The following is a 23,221-nucleotide window of genomic DNA, read 5'->3' on the forward strand; positions in this document are numbered from 1 at the left end:
TAAAATGAGGTAACTACAAAGAAATAAGTATCCTCAAGAGTGTGACAATAGAAACTTACTACTTTTGCACATTATAACAAACTGCCTGCGCTGCAGTTGGCATTAAGATTTGAATAGCTCCAAAGCCATTCTTTGCAAATGTGATCAACAATCCATTCTTTAATGGTGCTGATGTTGACATAGTGTGTGGGAGTGAGCCTCCCAGCTCAGGTCAGCAGAGTTGGGCTAATGGGGCTTATGCTAGAGCTCTCAAAATAGCTGTGAAGACAGCACGTTGAAGTTGGGGCTGGAGCTTGGACTTTGAAGCCTAGGGAGGGTGGAGTAGGTCCGTCTGTCTCTTAGACCCCAGTATTGCAATGAACTGTGTATGGGTGGAACTCTGGGTGCATAAGTTAGTAGGACTTCATGCTGGAAGTCCTACTAACTCACTGAGCTTCTTTTGGCCAAAATCAGCACTGTCATAAATAGTGCCTACTCCCATTTACTTCAGGAACAGTTGCATCTGCTTATTTCACGTCTGAATTTGGCCCTTCTTTATATGTTTTCTCGTTGTAAAATTGGGATAATAATATTTGTATACCTCACAAGGGTGTTGTAAGGATTAATTACTTTACATTTGTTTGTTGCTTTGGAAATTAAAAGTGCTATATAAATGCAATATATTATTAGAATATGTACACAGGTATGCTACATATATGTGTATGTATTGTGTACAAGAAGCAATATGCTGCCTATAGGGAACAGACTTGACTGGCAGTGGTATGGACTAGATATCTTAATAGTTCTTTCCTATCTCTGTGTGTGAATGTATTCATTCATGTATGTATGTACCTGTACAGAGAGGAAGGATGGCTTAATAGTTATAAGAATGGGAATCGGGAAATCTGAATTTCCTGCTACATGTTTTCTTTGTGACCTTGCTATGCCTCATCATCTGTAAAATGGGGATAATAATGCCATTTACCTCACAGTTCTGATGCAGGACTAACTAATTGTTTATTAAGCGTCTTGATTTCTTATAATGAAGGTGCTGTTGAACTGCATATACAAATATATTGCGTGTGTATTAATAAACAATAAACGTTTTTAAAAAGAAAATGATCATTAAACCCATGTTAGGCTGTAGTTATCATTGAAGAAAGAGAATAAAGCTACTGGGATATCTTTTAGGTCATTTGGATAATAAAGTCGTCATCCTGTTCTCATGTGGATTCTTTAGACAAGAGGTTCTACATATGGTCCCTTGGTAATTGCCTAAATTAAAATATTAAAGGCCTAACAGCCGTTGTGTTGACCTTTTTTTGCCTTGCTGCAATCAGATGAGCTGCTGTTTATTAGAAAGAACCTTCCCACAGGTGGAAATTTAAGTGAGTTTCCCACTTGCCACCCCCTTTACAATGTAAAATATCAAAGCCCTGGTGTTTCAGCAACTTCAATTGGATTCCTCTGTCCTTAAGATCCCTGGGATGCATTTGTCAGTCTTGAATTACTTTGATTAAAAAAACACTAAAGTACTTTAGATTCCAAAGTTCAACAGCAACAATTTAATAAATATTTATTTCCCAGAAATTGCTCATTTTAAAAGTTTTATATGGCTAACCTCAATGCCACACTGATGAAATCAAACTGAGAGATGAAAACAAGAATCAGCAATATACTAACTGACTTGTTGGCTGGTTAACAGCAATCAGTTTCTTCAAAAGAAATTTTTGAACTTGTGCTATTTTTTTTCCTATGAAAATTGCGGAATCAGAGCTTTAATTGGGGCTGTGTCCTTACAAAGCAAAGCCATGGAAAAAGCTGTGTAAACATTAAACACCCAGGGGAACAGCAGCAACAGAAAAAAAAAATGTTTTACAGTCGAGAGGGTGAGACAGAAAAGGAAAGTGTTACAGACATGAAAGCACCAACACTAGTATTCCTATAGAGCTGATAAGCAGAGCTCCAAAGTTCCTGCTGAATGAGTCTTAGTTGTGTCCCCACTGGAGCCCTCAGAAGGGCTATAGTGGGACACAAGGGATGTGATTACATACATACTCAGAAAGGATGTGATTACAAGGGGCATCTTTCATGCCAGGTGTCAGTTGGAGGAATAATTATAAGTGTATTTTATTACGGTAATTAAGTCAGCATTGGTTGCATTGAGAGTTCAGATTTAGAGTTGTATAAACCACTATAAATTGATAGTGATCAAAATCCATATCTGTTTGCTCTGGATTTTACAAGAAAAAAGTGATTTTGACTAACAGTGCAAGTCTGCATTCATGTTTTTTTTTAAAGGAGAGAGAGTAATTCGTAGGTATTTTTCCCATAAGGTGGAAGTGGGAGGGGATTTTCTAGCCCTTGGTGAAAAAGAATATTTTACCTTCTCATGAAACTTGGCAAGGTTAAAAGTTTGAGATGTATGTCCTCTATGAGGTCAAAACTTGGTTTTTGTTCCACTGTGAAATTACATTTGCTTTTTTTTTTTATATTTTGAAGGTACGTGTTGACAGTGGCATACAAGAAGGAAGTGATATTAACATTTATTATGATCCCATGATCTCAAAAGTGAGTTTTTTTTAACGTTCTAATATATAAAATACTAGTTTTAGATATAAAATTTTGAAAAGAAGAGATTTTTTAGTAATGAACCAATATTTCAAAGCTGCTGGATGTGATATGCATAAAGGAAACATGAGAGAGGAGAGGCTGTATTGGAAAGGAAGTTTAATATGGAAGAAAATTTACAAATTTCTCAGATCTCTCAGAAATTAATTCACTCTTTTACTTGTTTTTTATTGTTCTTGTTATGTTTTCTGATTCCTAAAAGTATTTTAAACAATGGCCTGCAGTCTCATACTTATCCCATGTCAATCTAACTTTGTTTGATTTTTCCGAGAAATTATAGGGCTGTAGTCCCTGACAAAAAAATGTTGTTAAATAGCAGTTAAAGTTTGAGTGTACTTTTCAATTATTTAAGGGTAAAATTGCTACAAGGACATTATAGTTAATGTTGTAAAAAGCCAAGAATTAAACTTCCAAGAAAAGAAAATCTAAAGAAATATGGAAATTCAGTCAGAGTTCCTGACCTTTAATCAATTTTTTTGTGTCACTCCAAGAAGAATACAGAGTCAGATATAGACATGCTTAACTCATATAAAGAAAAGAACCTGATCTTCGGTATCTAGATGCCAGAGAGTTGAGAGTCACCTCTCTTGTTTTGGGGAAGTGCTCCAGTAGACAGACAGTAATATGTGCAAAATGATTTCTGTAAATGGAATATCTAAACATACAATCTGTGAAGTTTATTTAAAGAAAATTATTATATTTCAGACATTAAAACTGAATTTTTAGAGCTAACTTAAATACCTTTGTTTTTAGCTAATTACATATGGCTCTGATAGAGCTGAAGCATTGCAAAGAATGGAAGAAGCTTTGGACAATTATGTAATTCGAGGTAACTACAGAAATTTGGGTTCCTAGTGTGGTAGGCTGGCATCTATTTCAAGAAAACAGCTTGAAAATGTAGTAATTAGCAAATTGAGTAAAGTTCCTGCTTATTAAGTGCAAATTAAACCAGGAAAAGCTTGTGTTAATTAAGCTGAGAAGATACATCAAATCTAAAGAGACTTCATTTTTTCCTGCAGCATTTTTAGTTGAGTAATTAGTTAAATAATTTAATTAAATTACTTTCAGAAACTGATAAGAGCTCTTGCAAACTCATGGTAGATCCTGCATTTATTACCCTGTGAAATTCAAAGGCAAGTATATTGTAATAATTCATAGTACTTTAGTATAGCTACTGAGTTCTTATAGTACCACAAACCTATGTGTTGAGTTTTTTCATTCTAAAGGGTGGTGTTAGCACTGGGGGAATGCCACCATACCTTACAAATTTGGACAATATTTAGAACCCGAGATGATGATGATGATAAACATCTCTTTCAGCTCTCTTCCCAGACCTATCTGTGAGGATCAGGTGTTTTTCTTAAGCTCTTTATGGAACATGGATGAGTCTGCCATAATGGATCTTGACTCTTTTCCCCTGTAAGCTCTGGAGAAAGTCTTTGTTTCTCCTCTCAGTTCAAAGGAGAATACAGGGAGAAATACTGTCTTGGAGGAAATTTTGTTCCACTCTCCAACCCCTGAAGGCCCGCACGCACAGAGAGAGAGAGAGAGAGAGAGAGAGAGAAGGGCTATGTGCGGAGAGACATCAGGATGAAGGCTTAGGTTACCTCTTTGGGAGTGTGACTGAGAAAAGGAGTTAACATGCACTATGTCCTTTTTAGTTCTTCGAGTAGTGTCCCTGTGGACATCGGTGATGCCTTCCTGTAAGTGGGCCAATAAAAAAAAAATTACATTCTGCCTATGGAGACAGAATTTCTTTTCTCCCACCCTCCCCCAACTCCATAGTCATCGACGTGGTAAACTCTTGGGGCTGTCGGTACCAAAAGAAATCCACCCCTGTGATAGGGATTGGAAGTGCTTGGACCTCTTTGGGAGGAATGCCTATTCCTTGGCCATGCTACAGTTTTGAATAGCGAATTATCGAGCCTTAACGACAAAATATGACTGTCAGTTATTTGGAACTTAACAGCTTTATCGATTAGCTTCCAGAGTCACAGCACGACCAGTTCAAAGCTATCATCCTGGAAGGACAGCTAGTAGCCAAAACAGTGCTACAGTCTGCCCTCTATGCAGCGGACACAACAGCTCGGTCCGTTTCCACGGTGATGGTTATGTGACATGTATTGTGGTTACACCTTTCGGGCTTCCCTAAAGAGGTGCAGTCAACTGTCAAAGACCTTCCCTTTGAAGGCACTAAGCACTTTGCAGAGAAGATGGATGCCTCTCTTCACACCCTTGAAGATTCCAGGGCCACTCTCTGCTCATTAGTGATGAACACATCTGGACAAAAGAGAAATTTAGTCTGCAGCCCGAACACAAATCACGCATCTCTCAATACCTGACTCAGCACTTTTATGAGCCTCAGAGAGAGAAATCTGGGTTCCCCAGGTGTAAATCATCAGGTCCACAGCCTTCCATGTTGCAAACCTCCACCTCCGAAGACCAATTGTGATGTGTTGATTGAGGTGTCGACAGACATCTCTCAAACGCTACAGCTGACCAGTGTCTCCTATCCCATTTGGCTACTGTCTTGCCATGATCTGCAGCACCTGGGAATGCATAACATCAGACCAATGGGTTTTGGAAATTGTTCACAAAGGATATTCTGTCTGCTTTACATCCCTCCCCTGTCCACAATACCTTCCCTGTTCCTCTTCTGGGACGCTTCTCACGAGAGTTTACTGTGACGAGAAATAGATCGGCTCCTTAAGTTAGGAGCCATAGAACCAATACCTCAACATCTATGAGGCAAAGGTTTGTGTTCTGAGCAGCACAGGTTCCCAGAGTGAACCTTTCAAAGTAAAAACAGGAGTCAAACAGGGCTCTATCATCGCTCCAACCATGTTTGTGGTTTTTATTGCCGTCATTCTTTACCTAATTGCTGGGAAGTTTACAGTTGACGTTGAAATCATTTACAGAATGGATGGAAAGCTGTTCAGGCTTAGCAGGCTGAAAGCCAAGAGTAAGATTTCCACAACATCTGTTGTGGAACTTCAGTATGCTGATGACAACACCATCTTTACCCATTCTGAGAAAGATCTTGAATGTATTTGCTGATGCTTACGCATGTCTTGGTTTCACTCTTTAATATCAAGAAGACTAAAATGCTCTATCAGCCCTCTCCAAATGAGGTATTACATGCCCCATCTATCAAAATCAATGGATTGGCACTGGAGAATGTCGATCACTTCCTCTACCTTGGAAGTCATCTTTCATCCAAGGCAGATATTGATGCAGAAATTCAACATCGTCTGCGGTGTGACAGTGTAGCTTTTTCTTGTTTATGGCACAGGGTTTTTGAAGATCATGACGTTCAAACGGACACCAAGCTTCTTGTTTATCAAGACGTTATTCTCCTAGCGCTGTTGTATGGGTCCGAAACTTGGACAACCTATAGACACCACTTGAAAGTCCTTGAGAGGCACCATCAACACTGCCTTCATAAGATTCTGAAGATCAAATGGGAAGACAGGCACAGCAATATTAGTGTTCTGGAAGAGGCAAAGACGACCAGTATCGAGGCAATGATCATCCGTCAGCAATTCTGCTGGACTGGTCACGTTGTCCAGATGCCAGACTGTCGCCTCCCAAAACAGGTCCTTTTCCCTCAGCTGAAAGAAGGGTACCATAAAAATGGGTGGTCTACGGAAGCATTATAAGGACTTGCTGAAGGACAACCTAAAAAAGTGTAATATTGACATTGAAGCTTGGGAGACACTTGCCCAGGATCACTTAAAATGGAGTGAAGTCCTGCGTGATGGTCCCCTGCATTTTGAACTTGCTTGCCGACAAGCTGAAAAGGACAAGAGGCGCAGGAGGAAGGAGAGACTGGCTCCCAGTCATGGTCAACTGCCTCCTGCTGAGCCTGAAAACATCTGCCCTCGTTGTAATAGAACTTGTGGTTCAAGGATTGGCCTTATTAGCCACCTGAGGACCATAACTCTCATGGAAGATGATCAGACTCGGTGACGAGTGATCGCCCATCATCATCATCACTGTATAGACAAGCCTTTTTAAGATAAATCTTGGCCCAAATGCTATCAGTAGGAAAAACTCTCACTGACTTCACATGGGACTGGTATTTGGCCCCCAGCAGCACATCATCTGTTAATTATCTCATACTGTGTTCCGCAAAATGTTTTAAAAATAAAACAAAACAAAAAATCTGGTACTTGGGTTTTTGGGTGCTATGAACAATATACTTCATATTAATATTTATATCCTGTCATTTATAATACATCACGTAACGTAATGCTCATGTGAGTCAGTTTTTAGCATGAACCAGCATAGCACAGCGTGATGTCATGGTGATGTACATTAAATTTAGGGTTTAAATGAAAATCAGCAGATATTTTTGCATTCAGTACTTATTGTTTACATAGCTAGTGCAAAAAGAAAAGGAGTACTTGTGGCACCTTAGAGACTAACCAATTTATTTGAGCATGAGCTTTCGTGAGCTACAGCTCACTTCATCGGATGCATACTGTGGAAACTGCAGAAGACATTATATACACAGAGACCATGAAACAATACCTCCTCCCACCCCACTCTCCTGCTGGTAATAGCTTATCTAAAGTGATCATTCTTCTTACAATGTGTATGATAATCAAGTTGGGCCATTTCCAGCACAAATCCAGGTTTTCTCACCCCCCCACCCCCCAATCTGAAATGAAACCAGTAGGCAGAAATAAAAGATATAATATAAAGTGGTATGCATCAGCTGCTGAAAATCCTGGTTTGCAGGTCTACCCAAATTCCTTTCAATAATGTTGCAAATGTTTAATAGACACATACTTATTTTTTTTAACCTACATGTGTGTCTATAACCCAGCAAAAACCAGGAAATTAAAATTTCCGTCTGATGTCATGGAAATGATCACACCCAAACAGTCTGTAATAAACCAATGAAAGTGCCAGACCACTTCGGTGGTGACTGTCCATGAATTTGTAACCTACATGTAAAGTTCACTAAATGAAACATGACCAGACCTAACTACCTAGTAGCAGGCATTTTAGATAAAAGTTTGAGCTCAAGTTTAGAGTTTGTGTTTCTGACCTCTACCTTCTTTACACATTTACTCAGTTCCCATAAGAAAAAGACATGACAAAAGCAGAATTAAGGGGAAAAAGTCAGTTTTATTTATCCACAGTATGTAAGGAAAAATGCTAACGACTTCTACATGTCACATCAGGATGGGATGCAGAGATAAAGTTTCTTGACACCTTAAATGGCTGCATCTTGGAGCAGCTAATCTTAGAACCCGCAAGAGGAGAGTCCATTCTTGATTTAGTCCTAAGTGGAGTATAGGATCTGGTCCAAGAGGTGAATATAGCTGAACTGCTTGGTAATAGTGACCCTAACATAATAAAATCTAATATCCTTGTGGGGGGAGGGACTAACCCAATTAGCCCACCACAGTAGCATTTAATTTCATAAAGGGGGACTATACAAAAATGAGGAATTTAGTTAAACAGAAATTAAAAGGTACAGCACCAAAAGTGAAATCCCTGCAAGATGCATGGAAACTTTTTAAAGACACCATAATAGAGGCTCAATTTAAATGTATACCTCAAATTAAAAAACATAGTAAGAAGAACAAAAAAGTGCCAGTGTGGCTAAACAACAAAGTAAAAGAAGCAGTTTAGAAGCAAAAAAGCATCCTTTAAAAAGTGTAAGTTAAATCCTATGGAGGAAAATAGAAAGAAGCATAAACTCTCTGGCAAGTGAAATGTAAACATATAATTAGGAAGGCCAAAAAATAATTTGAACAACAGCTAGCCAAAGACTCAAAAAGTAACAGCAATTTTTTTTTTAAAGTACATGAGAAGCAGAAAGCCTCCTAAATAACCTGTGGGCCACTGGACAATCGAGATGCTAAAGGAGCACTCAAGGAAGATAAGGCCATTGTGTAGAAACTAAATAAATTCTTTGCATTGGTTCTCTCTGCTGAGGATGTGAGGGAGATTCCCAGAACTGAGCCATTCTTTTTAGGTGACCAATCTGAGGAACTGTCCCAAATTAAGGTGTCATTAGAGAGGAGGTTTTGGAACAAATTGATTAAAATTAAATAGTAATAAATCACCAGGACCAGATGGTATTCACCCAAGAGTTTTGAAGGAACTCAAATGTGAAATTACAGACCTAGACTGTGGTATGTAAATTTAAATCATTTAAATCAGCTTCTGTACCAGATGGCTGGGGAATAGCTAAGGTGATGCCAATTTTTAAACAAGACTCTAGAGGTGATCCTGACAATTACAGGCCAATAAGCCTAATTTCAGACCTGACAGATTGGTTGAAACTATAGGAAAGAACAGAATTATCAGACACATAGATGAACATAATTTGTTGGGGAAGCATCAACATGGTTTTTATAAAGGGAAATCATGCATCACCAATCTACTAGAATTCTTTGAGGGGTCAACAAGAATGTGGACAAGGGGATCTAGTGGATATAGTGTACTTAGATTTTCAGAAAGCCTTTGAAAAAGTCCCTCACCAAAGGCTCTTAAGGAAAGTAAGCTGTTGTGGGATAAGAGGGAAGATCCTCTCATGGACATAGTTAAAAGATAGGAAACAAAGGGAAGGAATAAATGGTCAGTTTTCAGAATGGAGTGGGTTTTAGCCCATGAAAGCTTGTGCACAAATAAATTTGTTAGTCTCTAAGGTGTCACAAGGACTCCTCGTTGTTCTCTTCTCGTATGTCACCCATCCTCTAGTAGTTCTCAAAGATAGTTTTGAACAGTTCTGAAATTGCTTCAGCTAGTTCCTCAAGCATCATAGCATGAATTTTGTCAGGCCCTTCCAACTTGAATACATATAACTTTTCCTAAATTTTCTTTAACCAGTTCTTTCTCTATTTTGGCTTGTATTCCTTCCCTCTTGTTAGTATTAGTTGTTTTGAGTAGCTGATTGCCATTAGCCTTTTTAGTGAAGACTGAAGCAAAATAAGCATTGAACACCTTAGTCTTTTTGATGTCATAAATTATTAGCTCTCCTTCCTCACTAAGTAGAGGACCTATACTTTCCTTCATTATTCTTTAGGTCCTAATGTATTTAAAGAACCTCTTCTGATTGCCTTTTATGTCCCATGCTAGGTTTCTGCCTTAGTCTTTCTGATTTTGTCCATACGTGCTTGTGCTATTCCTTTGTACTCTTCCATAGCAATTTATCCATGGTTCCAATTTTTGTAGCATTCCTTTTTGTTTTTCAATTCATGTTGGGCTGGCACACATTTCTCTCACATAGAACCTAGCTCCTTAAATTTGGGAATTCCTGCCTTGTTTTCTTAATTTTGCGGTCTTAATCTTTCATGAGTATTCTTTTTGGTATTTAAATATTTATATTTGATGTTTATTCTTGTTTATAATCTTGCCAAGATTAAAAAGATTTTACCTGTGAGAAAAAGGTAGTATGATGAAAGAGAGAAAAATAAAAGTGAATAGGAAAGTAATATAACAATAAGCCCAAATATTAATCCATAGGGCACCAGTTTTAGCTTAGGGTGAGGTCCTAAAATTTAATGAGTTTACAGGACTCACCGTATTCTTTGGGAGATACTAGTTTCTGTTTGAAAAGCAACACAGTTTTGCACAGCCGAAAATCTTTGCCTTGCATTTATTTAAGACTGAGTATTCATGGATACCAAACTGTCTCTCATCTCTAGAGAGGGTGATGTCTAATGGGATAATTTCAAAAAGCTTGTTTATACTGTAATCATCTGAACTATATTGACACATACAGAACTTCAGTTTCTAGCTCTGTTGGCCCTTTACTTGAACTTGTGTATGTTAATGTTTTAAACAAAAATGGCAAAGAAGAAATATGAAGTTCCATCTTGTTAACACTTTGGCATTTACATCCCAATATTAAAAATAAAATATCTTGTTTTTTGTTCTAACATAGTGTACACATTTTTAATTTAAAATGTTAATGCTAAGTTTTTTGTTTTAATTTATTAAACCAGTATTGCATCAGAATGAAAACTACTTTGTCACCTCCCATCTAAAAGGCAGCCACAAGTAGTAGAAGGCTCAGGATAATTAACACCTCATTTTGAAATTCATGCATTGTATACTTGATTTTATATATTTTTATATATATGAATTTTCAGAACAGTGAAGTTCCACCAAATGCTGTACTTTGCACTACTCCTTTTAAAAAAAGAACAAAACCTGCTTGGATCTATACATAATTTTATATTAATATTTTGTGCTTTATACAAATTGTCTGTTTCTCTTTATGTAATAAACTGCACAGCACAAGGGGGAAATTTTTAGTTTTATATGGTGTTTTAGGTAAACATCTTCAGGTAAAATTCATTTGAGTCATACAGGACAGTGGGGTGGGAGGAGGTATTGTTTCATGGTCTCTGTGTGTGTATAATGTCTTCTGCAGTTTCCAAGGTAGGCATCCGATGAAGTGAGCTGTAGCTCACGAAAGCTCATGCTCAAATAAATTGATTAGTCTCTAAGGTGCCACAAGTACTCCTATCTGATCATTAAAAGAAAAGAAGACTTCGTTTGCCAGTGCTGCCAATCCAGCATCTTTCATAAGCACTAAATTTACTTAAAAGATGTTTAGTAAAATTAGCTTGCTTGCTAGGAAAAATCAACTTCCAGTAGTGTCCCTATGGGTGCTCCACTGCAGGTGTGCTTGCATCCCTGTGCTGCTAATCAGAGAACTTCAGTAACAGTGTCCATTGGAACACAGCACACACGGGCTAACCCTCTTCAGTTCCTTCTTAACCGTCCCTGGCTAGTCATCTTTAACCCCAGGTAGTCACACTGTAATTCGGGGAGGAGTTCCTCGTCAAGGGGGAGAAGGCGGTTTAGTAGGATCTGAACGAGGATCTTCCCTGCAGTGGAGAGGAGGGCAATACCTCTGTGGTTCCTGCACAAAGATTTGTCCCCTTTCTTGAATATTATAACAACGTTGGCATTCTTAAAGTCAGGTGGAATTTCTTTGCAGGTTCAGATTGTGTCGAGAAGTTGGCAAAGTTTGTGCTGGAGCATTGTTCTACCAGCTGTAAAAACCTTAGCTGGGATGCTGTCTGGGCCCATCTCAACACTAGGAAAACCGATTCACTCTACCAGCCCTCACCTGCATAAACTACTCTTCAGACTCCACAAATCACCATCAGCAGAGGACCTCTGGAAAATATGGACCATTTTCCATACCTTGGCAGCTACCTCTCTCAAACAGCCAGCATTGACACAGAATTTGAATACAGGATCTGCTGTGTCAGCACATCCTTTGGAAGACTACTGAAACGAGTCTTCAATGATTGGGATCTGCAAACGTAAACCAAGATCTTGGTGCTTAAGGCAGTGTCATCCCCACCCTTCTCTATGGGTGCGAGACCTGGGTAACGTATAGACGACATCTCAAGCGCATCCAACAGTGCTGCATCAGGAGGATTCTCAGGATCAGCTGGGAAGACTGATGCACTAACATCAGCATGCTCTCTGCTGCCAACATCAGCAGTATAGACGTGCAGGTCATGAAACATCAACTCCACTGAGCTGGCCGCTATGTACGTATGCCTGACACTTACCTACCGAAGCAAGTACTCTTCTCTCAGTTAAGTCAGGGAAGCAGGGCTCACGGAGGGCAGCTGAAGTGCTTCAAAGACGTACTGAAACTACACCTTAAAAAGGGAGGCATCAATCCAACAAACTGGGAGGACTTGGCACGGAACAGAACACAGTGGCGCCACACCATACACCAAGGCACCATACACCAAGGAGAACAGATGCGTTCATGAGACAGAGAAGCGACAAAAGAGGAAAGAGGGGGCACAACAGTCCAGCCAACAACTATGTCTTCTCCAAAATTACACCTATTACTTCAGTGGGAAAATCTCCAGGGCAAGAATTGGGTTTCTCAGCCATTTGAAAACCCACCAATGAACCCCCTTGGCAGACATCCTGGCATTGAGGGATAGCCGAAGAAGGATAGCTAGTCAGTCTCCTAATTCTAGTTCTAGCTGTAGTTTTCCCCGTTACTTTATTTTATCCTTTTTTTTTTTTAAAAAAGTTGGTTTTCTTCCTGCCTTTTCTCCCCCAGCAGGGAACCTTTCCCCAAATGGGGTATGTCTGGTTCACTGGGCTTCAAGAATTTCCTCACTTGTAAAGAAGCTATCTCGATCACGAATAAGCACAGTCAGTGCATTTGCTGCCTTGGGGAAGGCCACATACAACAGAAGTGTGGTCTTTGCCAACAGCTCTGGCCTAGATCCCACAAAGACAGAGAGCTCCTCCAGAAGATTATCTTCATGGAGGCAGCTCTCTGACCCCAGTCATCTGTAGATAGGAGTCTTCCCCCACAGACTTCTACATGTAAGGGCTGAAGGTCAAAGAAACAGCTGAAGACCCCTCTCACAAACCTTTTAAGAAGAGAGAGGGAACCCCCCCGCCCCACCCTCCAGTGAGATAGCAGCAAGCAGTCACCATCTTGCTTGGTATCTTTGGCACCACTGCCACTGAGGCCATCTCAGTCAACACCCAGGCTCATGGAAACTGACAGTAACTGGTACTGCTGACGGCCACAGGCCCGATGGGCATAAGTGTCAAGTCATTGGCACCGAAGGACTGGAGTAAGCACTCTGCTAAAAAGACTCTTCCAGTACGCGAGCCTGCATCATACTGCTGGCCGTGGCTCAACTGGCACAAGAGTAACCGGTGTGGGCAAGATCCCCATCCCCACTGGCACTGCCATGGATGGTGAGACAATCAGTATAGGCAGAACTCTGCCATTCAAGAGCCCTCCACATGCTGGAAATAGCAGCATCCCCTCCTCTTGGTATCAAGACCTCTGCACTGAGCCTCTACTCTGTCATGCCATGCCCCTCCGCTATCTAGCGAGTGTTCAAGCAGTGAGCCTGAGGAGGTGGTGTTGCAGTACTTCTCCCAAACTCCATATGGTGCTCACTACCAACTAGCGCCCAAGGATATACCCACAGATGGCCCCACCACAACCATCCTGATATGTCCACCCCTGGGCACCACCACTGGGCTTTGACACCACCTCCCAGTAGTCATATTGGGACCCTTGGGTGACGCACCATCAACATGCGTCTTGATCTCTGAGTCTCACTCAAGAACCCTCGAGGCACACTCTCTTGGCTGCACCATCCAGGGCTTTTTGGAACTGCCTCAAGACTTAGAGGAACAGGAAACTGGTACCAAGGAGGAAGTGATACTGAGGACTATATCCGCCTCCTCCAGACGAAGCCATCATGCCTTCTACACCATCTTTGGTGGATGACTTTTGTCTCTTTCAGGAACTGGCAAAGAGGGTGGCAGACACTTTCCAGATTCAATTGGTGGAAGTGAGGAGTACCCACAATCAGCTCTTGATATCCTCCATTCATTGGCCTTCTCAACGATCATGAGGATTAATGAGGCCACTTTAGACCTGGCAAAGACTGTCTGGCAAATTCCAGCATCAGTGGCCCCGACCTGCAAGCAGGCAGACAAAAAATACTATGTCCCTGCTAAGGAATCTGAATTCCTGTTCTCCCACCTAGCACCAAACTCCATCATGGTGGATGTTCTCAACTCTCACGGCTTCTCGCTCTGACAGGGATTGGAAGCACCTGGATCTGTTTGCGAGAAAAGTGTACTCCTCAGCCAGTCTACCATTTTGTATTGCCCGCTACCAGGCCCTCATGGCGAAATATGTTACATAAACTACTTAAAGCTGAATGACTTTATTGAAAAGATGCCAGAATCATGACTCATTCAAGGCCATTATCCAGGAGGGCCAATTAGTGGCAAAGACATTGCTGCAATCTGCCCTCAATGTGGCCGACATGGTGGCTACGTAATCTTCATGGATGTGGCGATGCGACGAGCGTTATGGCCTCATTTGTCAGGATTCCCGACAGAGGTGTAGTCCACTGTTGAGGACCTTCCCTTTTAGGGCACGAAGCTCTTCTCCAAGAAGACTGGCACTTCCCTTCACACCCTGAAGTATTCCATGGCAACCCTCCAGTCACTGGGTATCTATACGCCAGGACAAAAGAGATTATTTCATCCCCAATTACAGGATAGACCACACGCATCTCAGTACCAACCTCAGTGCCACTACGAGCAGCAAAGAAAGAAAGGGAAAATGCCCTAAATGAAAATAATCTGGCTCCCAGTCTTCATCCTAAACCTCTACATCTAAACACCACTTCTGATGGGCAGGTTTTGAGGTGCCGTTAGATCACTCCCCAACTGACACACCGACCATCATTCCACACCGATTTGGTCACCAATTAGCAGTGTTCCACAGTGCCTGGGAATGCATAACATCGGATCGATGGGTCCTATAGATAATCTGAAGTAGGAACTCGATTCAGTTTACCTCCCTATCCCCTGCACAACACTATTCCCAATCCCTCTTCAGGGACTCTTCTCACGAGAGTTTGCTATGACACGAGGTAGAACCTCTAGTTAGGAGCTATATAACCAGTACTTCAACATCTATGAGGCAAAGGTATTTCCCAATACCCAAAAGAAGGGAGGTTGGAGACTCATGCTAGATCTCAGTGCTCTCAACAGGTTTGTCAAGGCTCAAAAATTCAAGATGGTCACGTTATTGACGATTGTTCCAGCATTGGAACAGGGAGACTGGTTTTTGGCTCTTGACTTGTAGGACACCTATTTTCACATCTTGGTCCTACTGATTCTCAGACGATTTCTCAGATTCACGACCACTACTAATGCAGAGTGTTTCCCTTAGGGCTCTAATCAACCCAGAGGGTATTGTCCAAGGTGCTCTCAGTGGTTGCTGCTCATTTACACTCTCAAAGGATAATGATTTACCTATACTTGGATGATTGCCTTCTCAGAGCCCAATCTCTCTGGGAGTCTCACCAAGTCACTGATACGACAATACATTTATTTACAGAACTGGGTCTACAGATGAACACCCAGAAGTCAACCCTCACTCCAGTCCAATGCCTAGAATTCATAGGGGTCGACCTCAGTGCATTATAGGCCAAAGCCCTCTTACCTCAACACAAATTTCTATCCTTAGTCACACTCATACACACCATTCAAAGCAGCCCAGAAATACCAACGAGGCTTCACATCCAACTCTTGGGATATACGGCAGTGGGCATGGTAGTGATACCTCATGCCAGACTCCAGATGCAATGCCTCCAAATGTGGTTTGGCTCGGTTTAAAAAATGAACAAGAACAGGTTGGATAAACTGCTGTCACTACCCATTAGGATCAAAAACTCCTTAAAAGGGTGGAAGGACCCAGCCAATGTTTGCAAAGGGACCTCTTCTTGCAAATATCACCGTCATTACTCCTCACCACTGACGCATCACTCATAGGGTGAGACATGCACATAACGGCCTCATGACAAAAGGCAAATGGTTGCCTGTGGGGAGATCCCCTACATCAGTCTTTTTGAGCTAAAAGGTGTCAGGAATGCCTGTGCCCATTTCCTCCTGCTCATCAGAGGATCACACACACAGATTCTGATAGACAACTTTGCCAGTATGTACTACGCCAATCAGCAGGGGGAGCCAGATCACCTTCCCTATGTGCAGAAGCGATGAGATTATGGAATTGATGCATCTCCCACAATGTTATACTGTCTGCGGCATATCTCCCAGGTACACAGCTCAATAGCAGACAGTCTCAGTAGCAAATACCCACATGACCATGAGTGGAAGAGACACCTGTCCATATTTCACAACCTATTCAGTTGATGGGGGACACAGTCTACAGATCTGTTCACCACTTACCTGAACAAGAAGTGTCCATACTATGGTTCCAGAGCAAGGATGGGACAACACTCATTAAGCGATGCTCTCCTTTACCCTACTGTCAAAGGTCCCACTGAAAATAAAAAGGGATGGAGCTTGTGTCATTCTGATTATTCCTACTTGGCTGAGGACAGACCTGGTATCCTTATCTGTCACAGCTTGCGACGTGTCTGCTGATCTCTCTCACAGCCGTTCTGCACCTGCTCTCATAGAACAAAGGACATACCCTATATCCCAACCTAGGGATTCTCTGCCTCAAGGCATGCCTCCTGTTTGGTTCCAACACCTAGAAGGCTCCTGTTCAAGAGAGGTATAAGAGGTTCTATTACATAGTAGAAAGAACTCAACATGACGCACTTACCTGTAGAAATGGCCCAGGTTTCAGATTTGGTGTACGTCTCAACAAATCTCCCCAGCATCCTTGACTCTTCCACATATCCTAGACTATGCTTTAACCCATAAATGGGCTGGACTATCTCTAAGCTCTCTCAGGGTTTACCTAATGGGTATTACAGCCTTTCACCAACCTGTAGAGGGGTACTCAGTGCTGTCACACCCAACTACAAAAAGTTTCCTCAAGAGTATAGTAAAACTCTTCCCACAACCTCTACATCCTACTCCCATGTTGAATCTTGTACTGAAAAGACTGACTAGACCCCCCCCCCCTTTGAACCCATGGCCACCTGTTCCTAATGTACCTATCCATGAAAATGGCCTTCCTGGTAGCCATTACCTCAGCCAACAGAATAGGAGAGAGTGCAGCTCTGATGGCATGTCTTCCCTATACTATATTTTTCCAGACAAGGTGACACTCGGACCACACCCAAAATTCATCCCTAAGGTAACCTCTCACTTTCACTTGAATCAGTTAATTTGCCTTCCAAGCTTCACCAAGACAACAGGGAGGCTATATTGCATACTCTGGGTGTCAGGAGAGCCCTGGCCGTCTACCTGGACAGGAAAAAGGCCTTCAGGAAGTCCCCTAGGCTTTTCCTCTCTATGGTGGAAAGATCCAAGGGCTCAGCAGTATCAGCCCAAAGACTTTCCAAGTGAATCTCAATTTGTATCAGACATAGTTACCAAGTTTGTAAAGTGGCCACTCCAGATGCCATTTGTACACACTCCACAAGGTCAATCTCCTCATCCGTTGTCTTCCTTAAGGATGTCCCTATCTCAAAGATCCGTAGAGCAGCGATGTGGTTGTCAGCCCACGCTTTCACAGAACACTATGTGATCAGTGGGTAGTCTGCCTCCGATGCCATCTTCAGCTCCAGGGTGCTGTCTTTTGTAACAGACCCACCTCTGAAGTCCTGATGCTTCAGAAGGGGTACTGCTCAGGAGTCACCTGTAGTGGCTACTCAAAGAAGTTGTTACTCACCTGGTTCAGTAATGATGTTTCTTCGAGATGTGTCCCTATGAGTGCTCCACAACCCGCCCTCCTCCCCTCTACTTTGGAGTTCTTGTCAATGACTCTGGTGGAGAAGGAACTGAGGAGAGTTAGCCCATGCACGCTGGCTAGCCTCATGGCACGACATGAGGAGAGATGGCATATGTGCAGGCCTAATGGACACTGCTAGTAAAATTCTCCAATCAGCAGCTCAGGAACCAAGCACACCTACACTGGCATACTCATAAGAGGGCACATCTCAAAGAACCATTGTTACTGCACAAGGTGAGTAATTCCTTACTTTACATAGTTAGGCTGAGATTTGGGAATTGGGCTTCTAGATTCCTTAGGGTCACTTTGAGCACCTCAGCATTAAATTTTATTCCAAACATCCAAGCTGCATAATTACTGTGCAGGCCGTTTTCAAGTTATGCTTTCAGATAGTTTCATGGCTTCGCTCCTTATACATCTAAGCAGTAGCTCTTGATCCGCCTTGAAATGTCTCCTGCTTCCTCAATGTATATAGAACATATGTACTGGATTATTATTGTTAGGAACATTATTGAATGCTGACTTGTGCTCAGTGCCTGCATAGTACATGGAGTAAGACACTCCCTGTAACTAGCTGTGCAGAGAAGAAGGCAGGTTGTGTCTTCACTGGAATCTGGTAAGCATTTGATCCACTCTGTTTCCCAAACTTGCCCCCACTTACTCCTATCTACAACCATGCTCCACTTTGTGATGAATAGCTCCTCAACCCACAATATGTCTTTGTTGTCTCTTTATTTAGGGTTAAACTAGGCCTGGCTCTGAACAGATTTTCTTCTAAGGGGTACAGGAAACAGCAATCTGTCGTCTGCGAAGGGTGTACTACTAGCTAGTACTGCTGGCAGAGTTTCAGTCCCAAGAATGATTAAGTTTGGGCATGGAAAGAGTGTTCCCATGGTCCTTTCACACTCTGTGTGTCTGCTGGTGCCATCGTGGCTGCACAGAGGAGAATGCATGCCAGAGTTCTTTAGTGGCATAGCAGGTGTCATTATTCTTCCAGTTCCTTCTCCCAGTGCCCTTGGATGGATTATACTTCACACAGGCATAGGCCAGGATTTACAAAACAAGGTAACTAAAGTTAGACTCTTAAATAAGTGGCCTGGTTGGTTTAAAAGTGCTGAACCTGCAGAAGCTTCCATTGACTTCAGTGGGCACTTCTGAGGTCTGAGCATTTTTGAAAATCTGCCCACTAACTCAGGTGCTTAAATATGGATTTAGGAGCCTAAGCTGAACATCTTGGCCATAATGTGTCTCTCTACCATTGATGTAGCATGGTACCTCTTACCCCAGCCTCTTTAGGAGTCTTAGTGGAGTTCTTAGATTATAATCTCTTTAGAGGAAAGTCCCTCTTCCTCTCTGCCTTGAGCAGATCTGAGCACATCATCTGTACTCCACAAGTAAAGTAAAATGGTGAAATTGGAGGTGATCTATTTTTTGTCCCTTTAAAATAGGCTTCCTTCATTTGCATCTACATATTGTTTTAACTTCAGTGTAAACTGCTTGTTTACTTTTTAAAGCAAATTTTATTTGCTTTCATTGAAATTTTGCATATTTTCAACAGTGAACTGCAATGTACAATACCTGAAATATCAGTTTCTTAGGGAGGAGGAAGGTTGAAAAAAAATCACTTTTATAATATTTGTAACAGTATTACCTTTGAGGCGTCAGTCAGTTTACAGTGCTATTTAATGTGTAGTGGAAGCTTACAACTACTGTACACTGAAATAAGAAATCCTAGAATTCACTAGCCAAGTATCAAGACTGAAAGTAGGACTCACTGAAGTGACTCACTGAAGTAATACTCAGTTCAATTATCGGAACACAAAACCTGTCCTCTATTTTCTACACTAGATATCTAAATTATTACTCTTGATAGGTCCAAGTTCTTCCATTGACAAGTAATCTGCTTTTAGAATCTGGACTTATAACCTTCTGAGTGACCAATGGTCTAACAGCAACACGTTTTTACCCACTGATCTTTCAGTACAGTCCACTGATGACAAGCTTCCTTGAGTTCAAACATAGATTTGTCTTGAGTTGATAGAATTCTAATTTTATCCAATGACTACTGAAGGAAAATTGAATGTCCTTCAATATTAAGTCTGATTATTTACTACTATGGGGGGATTTGGAGTTGGAGTGTCTCAATATTAGCTTCTATTATGTTTTTTTAATATATATTAATAGGTCAAGTTTGGAAAGGTGAACCAGTCTTGCAGCCCTTTTGTGTCTCTTGGATTTTTACCAAACTATCTCTTTAATTTCTGAATTCTCAAAGATGTAAGGGTGTTTTCTTTAAATAGCTGAAGCAAGCTATTAGTAAAAGAAATCCTAACATATCTAATATTTAAGCAGATACTATGTGTTTCTCAACCACCCGCCCACTAACGAGTCTATCTTTGTAGGTTTCAGAGTAGCAGCAGTGTTGTTAGTCTGTATTCACAAAAAGAAAAGGAGTACTTGTGGCAGCTTAGAGACTAACAAATTTATTTGAGTGTAAGCTTTCGTGAGCTACAGCTCACTGTTCACTGAACAAAATATTTAAAACCTAGCATGTTCTGGAAAGTTTTCTGTAGTGTATTTCTATCTCCAGGAATTGTGTTTAAAATGATTGTTTAATTAAAATGGGCACCTTTATGTGGAAAAGTGAGATAAATGATATTTTCAGTAGTCAAGTAGGGGTCTGACTGGGTCAGTTCCTTGTACTTTTTTTGTACTCCCTGTTGATTCATGGAAAGCAAGAAAATAAAATTAACAATACCTCCAAAGCTCTGTCATTACTTCGCTGAAGAAATCATGTTATTTTTATTGTGCTGTGGAGGGAGTGGTGCAGCAGAGTATTCTGTGGAAAAGTGGCAAGAGCACACATGGAAGGAAATAACAAAAGACTAAAAGCGGGCATATGGAGTGGAGGGAAAAATAAGGCAGCCACTACGGAACAATAGTGGAGGAGGAAATGAAACAAGAAGAGACAAACAGAGGAGACAGGATAGAGAGTGTTAAGATAAAAAGGCCGAGAGGAGTGACATTTCAAAAGAAAAATGGTTACAAAAAGACTGAACTAGGAGATGCTTATGATGAATGTGTGAGAGGAGAAGGAAGTGTACTGCATATATGCTACTGTATGTAAGAGGAGGACTCTTCGGGTATATATACTACTTCTGGGGGAATTCTGCGCCACTGCAGAAGGCAGAATTTTGCAGAATTCCCTGTTTGCCCCACAGAATTTCTGGCCCCCACTAAGGGCCACTGGACTCTGCAGAGCCCAGCTCGCAGTGAGCGGAGTGTCCAGCCTGGCTGGGCTGGAGGCTGCACGCTCTTTGATCCTCATTCAAAGAGCGTGCAGGGGATGGGGTGGGAGGGGGCCTGAGAGACCCAGCCAGCTCTGGCAAAGGATGGGGAAGGGCAGGGCTGCACCACACCATGTCCCCCGGCAGAGCAGTGAAGAGAGCAGTGGCTGGGATTATTTAACTGGGAATTGGTCCTGCTTTGAGCAGGGGGTTGGACTAGATGACCTTCTGGGGTCCCTTCCAACCCTGATATTCTATGATTCTATGATAAGGAATACTTCACACAACTCACATTCCGCCTGTGTAACTCATTGCCAAGGCAAAAAAGTATAACTGTATTCAAAAAAGGATTAGATAAATTCATGGAGGATAGGTACATCAATGGCAGTTAACCAAAATGGTCAGAGATGCAGCCCCGTGCTCTGGGTGTCTCCAGAAAACTCCAACTGCCAGAAGCTTGGACTGGACGTATCTGGCACTGGCCACTGTCAGAAGACAGGATAGTGGGCTAGGTAGACCATTGGTCTGACCCAGTATCACCATTCTTACGTTCTTATTATTTAATGTTACCCTGTATGGGTTCCAGTGTGGGGTGGTAGGTGACAACTGGGGGTGTGCAGTTGGAGGTTTTTTCTCTGTATTGAAGCAGAATGAATTCGGAGAATAACGAATGAACACTCTTCACAAAGCAGTCCCTCCACATCTGATCTTAGTTTTCATGCTCAAAGGAAACTTATAGAACACCTTCAAAAGACAAGCCTGGGAACTTAAATCCATAACTTTGCTGGACGCTGAAAATCATGGTTTTAATAAAGACACTGGATTAATGGTTTATTACAACAACCTGTAACTCACTAACCCCCTTTTTTTTTTGTCCTGTGACTGCAGAGATGTGAATGGGCCACTTCACCTTGAATGGTCTCATAGAATGTGTGTTAACTACTTACGATAAATAATTTGTTTTACCTGGTATTTAGCTGTGACGCTCTGAGGGCTTGTCTGCACTGCTGTAGCGCTTCAGTGAAGACACTATCTGTACCAATGGGAGAGGTCCTCCCATCAGCATAGGAAATCCACCTTCCTGAGAGATGGTGGCTAGGTCGATGGTAGAATTTTGGCGATTAGGTCAGTTTAACTGCATTGCTCAAGGATGGGGATTTTTCACACTCCTGAGCAACATAGTTATACCAACCCAATTTCCTAGTGTACACCAGGCTTGAGTACCTTTTCCAGAACCGAAGAAGAGATCTGTGTAGCTTGAAAGCTTTTTTTCACCAATAATAGTCTAATAAAAGATATTACCTCATCCACCTTGTCTCTCTAATATCCTGGGATCAATACTGCTACAACAACACCACAAACAACAATGGACGATACAGAATTTTGCTGTCTGAAATGGAAACTGCACAACATGAAGAAAAAGGAAGTAAAACTAAACAGCGACATCTACTTTGTTAGAAAATGCAAGAAAGAAAACATCATCCTAGAGGACTCACCATCTGTAACCCTCTGACTACTACATACAATTCCAAGTATGCTGAACAGCTCTGCAGAAGGACTTCAGAAAAATTGAGTAACCATCTACTGCACCTCATATACTGCAGAAGGGACCACCTCAAACAAGAAATCATCACATAATTCTACTCCGGGATAAACCATTGCATCCGGACCCACCATATGGACACTACACAACAACCCAACCTCGTCTATTTATCAAGATGACCCCTAACTGGAGCAGAATTATCTGTTCTCTTCAAGAGACTGAACTTCTGCCCCATGAGAGAACCTGATTCCATACTAACTTGTGGAGAACTGGAAGAATTCTTTCACCGACTCCGCCTCAAAGAATTCTTTCACAATGATGATACCAGCCACACTACCACCTCCCCACCAACTTTTTTTTCATAAGAAAAAAGAATCATATGACTGGACAGCTAGTGGATGACACCACACACTTGATCATTACTTTGAGTGCTTCAGGAAAAAAAAAAATTGCGAAATCTTTAACAAACATCACATCCACCACAATCTCTCTGCGGCTGAGACAACAGCTATATAGTCCCTGAAATCTAACTACCAGATAGTGATCAAACCAGAAGACAAAAGGGATGCC

The 23,221-nt window shown here is 41.5% G+C and overlaps 1 protein-coding gene across 15 annotated transcripts in view; it reads left to right on the forward strand.

Annotated features, from left to right (window-relative positions):
• Window positions 1-23,221, forward strand: part of PCCA (propionyl-CoA carboxylase subunit alpha) — a 420,693-nt gene that overhangs the window by 211,877 nt on the left and 185,595 nt on the right. For all 15 annotated transcript variants that reach the window (XR_012159457.1, XM_073348756.2, XM_073348763.2 and 12 more), the window contains 2 exons: window positions 2,482-2,550; window positions 3,364-3,439. Coding sequence is in view for 14 of the 15 variants with exons in the window: in XM_073348756.2 (XP_073204857.1) it covers window positions 2,482-2,550; window positions 3,364-3,439 (145 nt within the window). In the remaining variant the exon portion in view is untranslated. The remainder of the gene's footprint in view (window positions 1-2,481; window positions 2,551-3,363; window positions 3,440-23,221) is intronic.

Source organism: Lepidochelys kempii, chromosome 1, assembly GCF_965140285.1.
Source record: "Lepidochelys kempii isolate rLepKem1 chromosome 1, rLepKem1.hap1, whole genome shotgun sequence".
Lineage (NCBI taxonomy): Eukaryota > Metazoa > Chordata > Testudines > Cheloniidae > Lepidochelys > Lepidochelys kempii.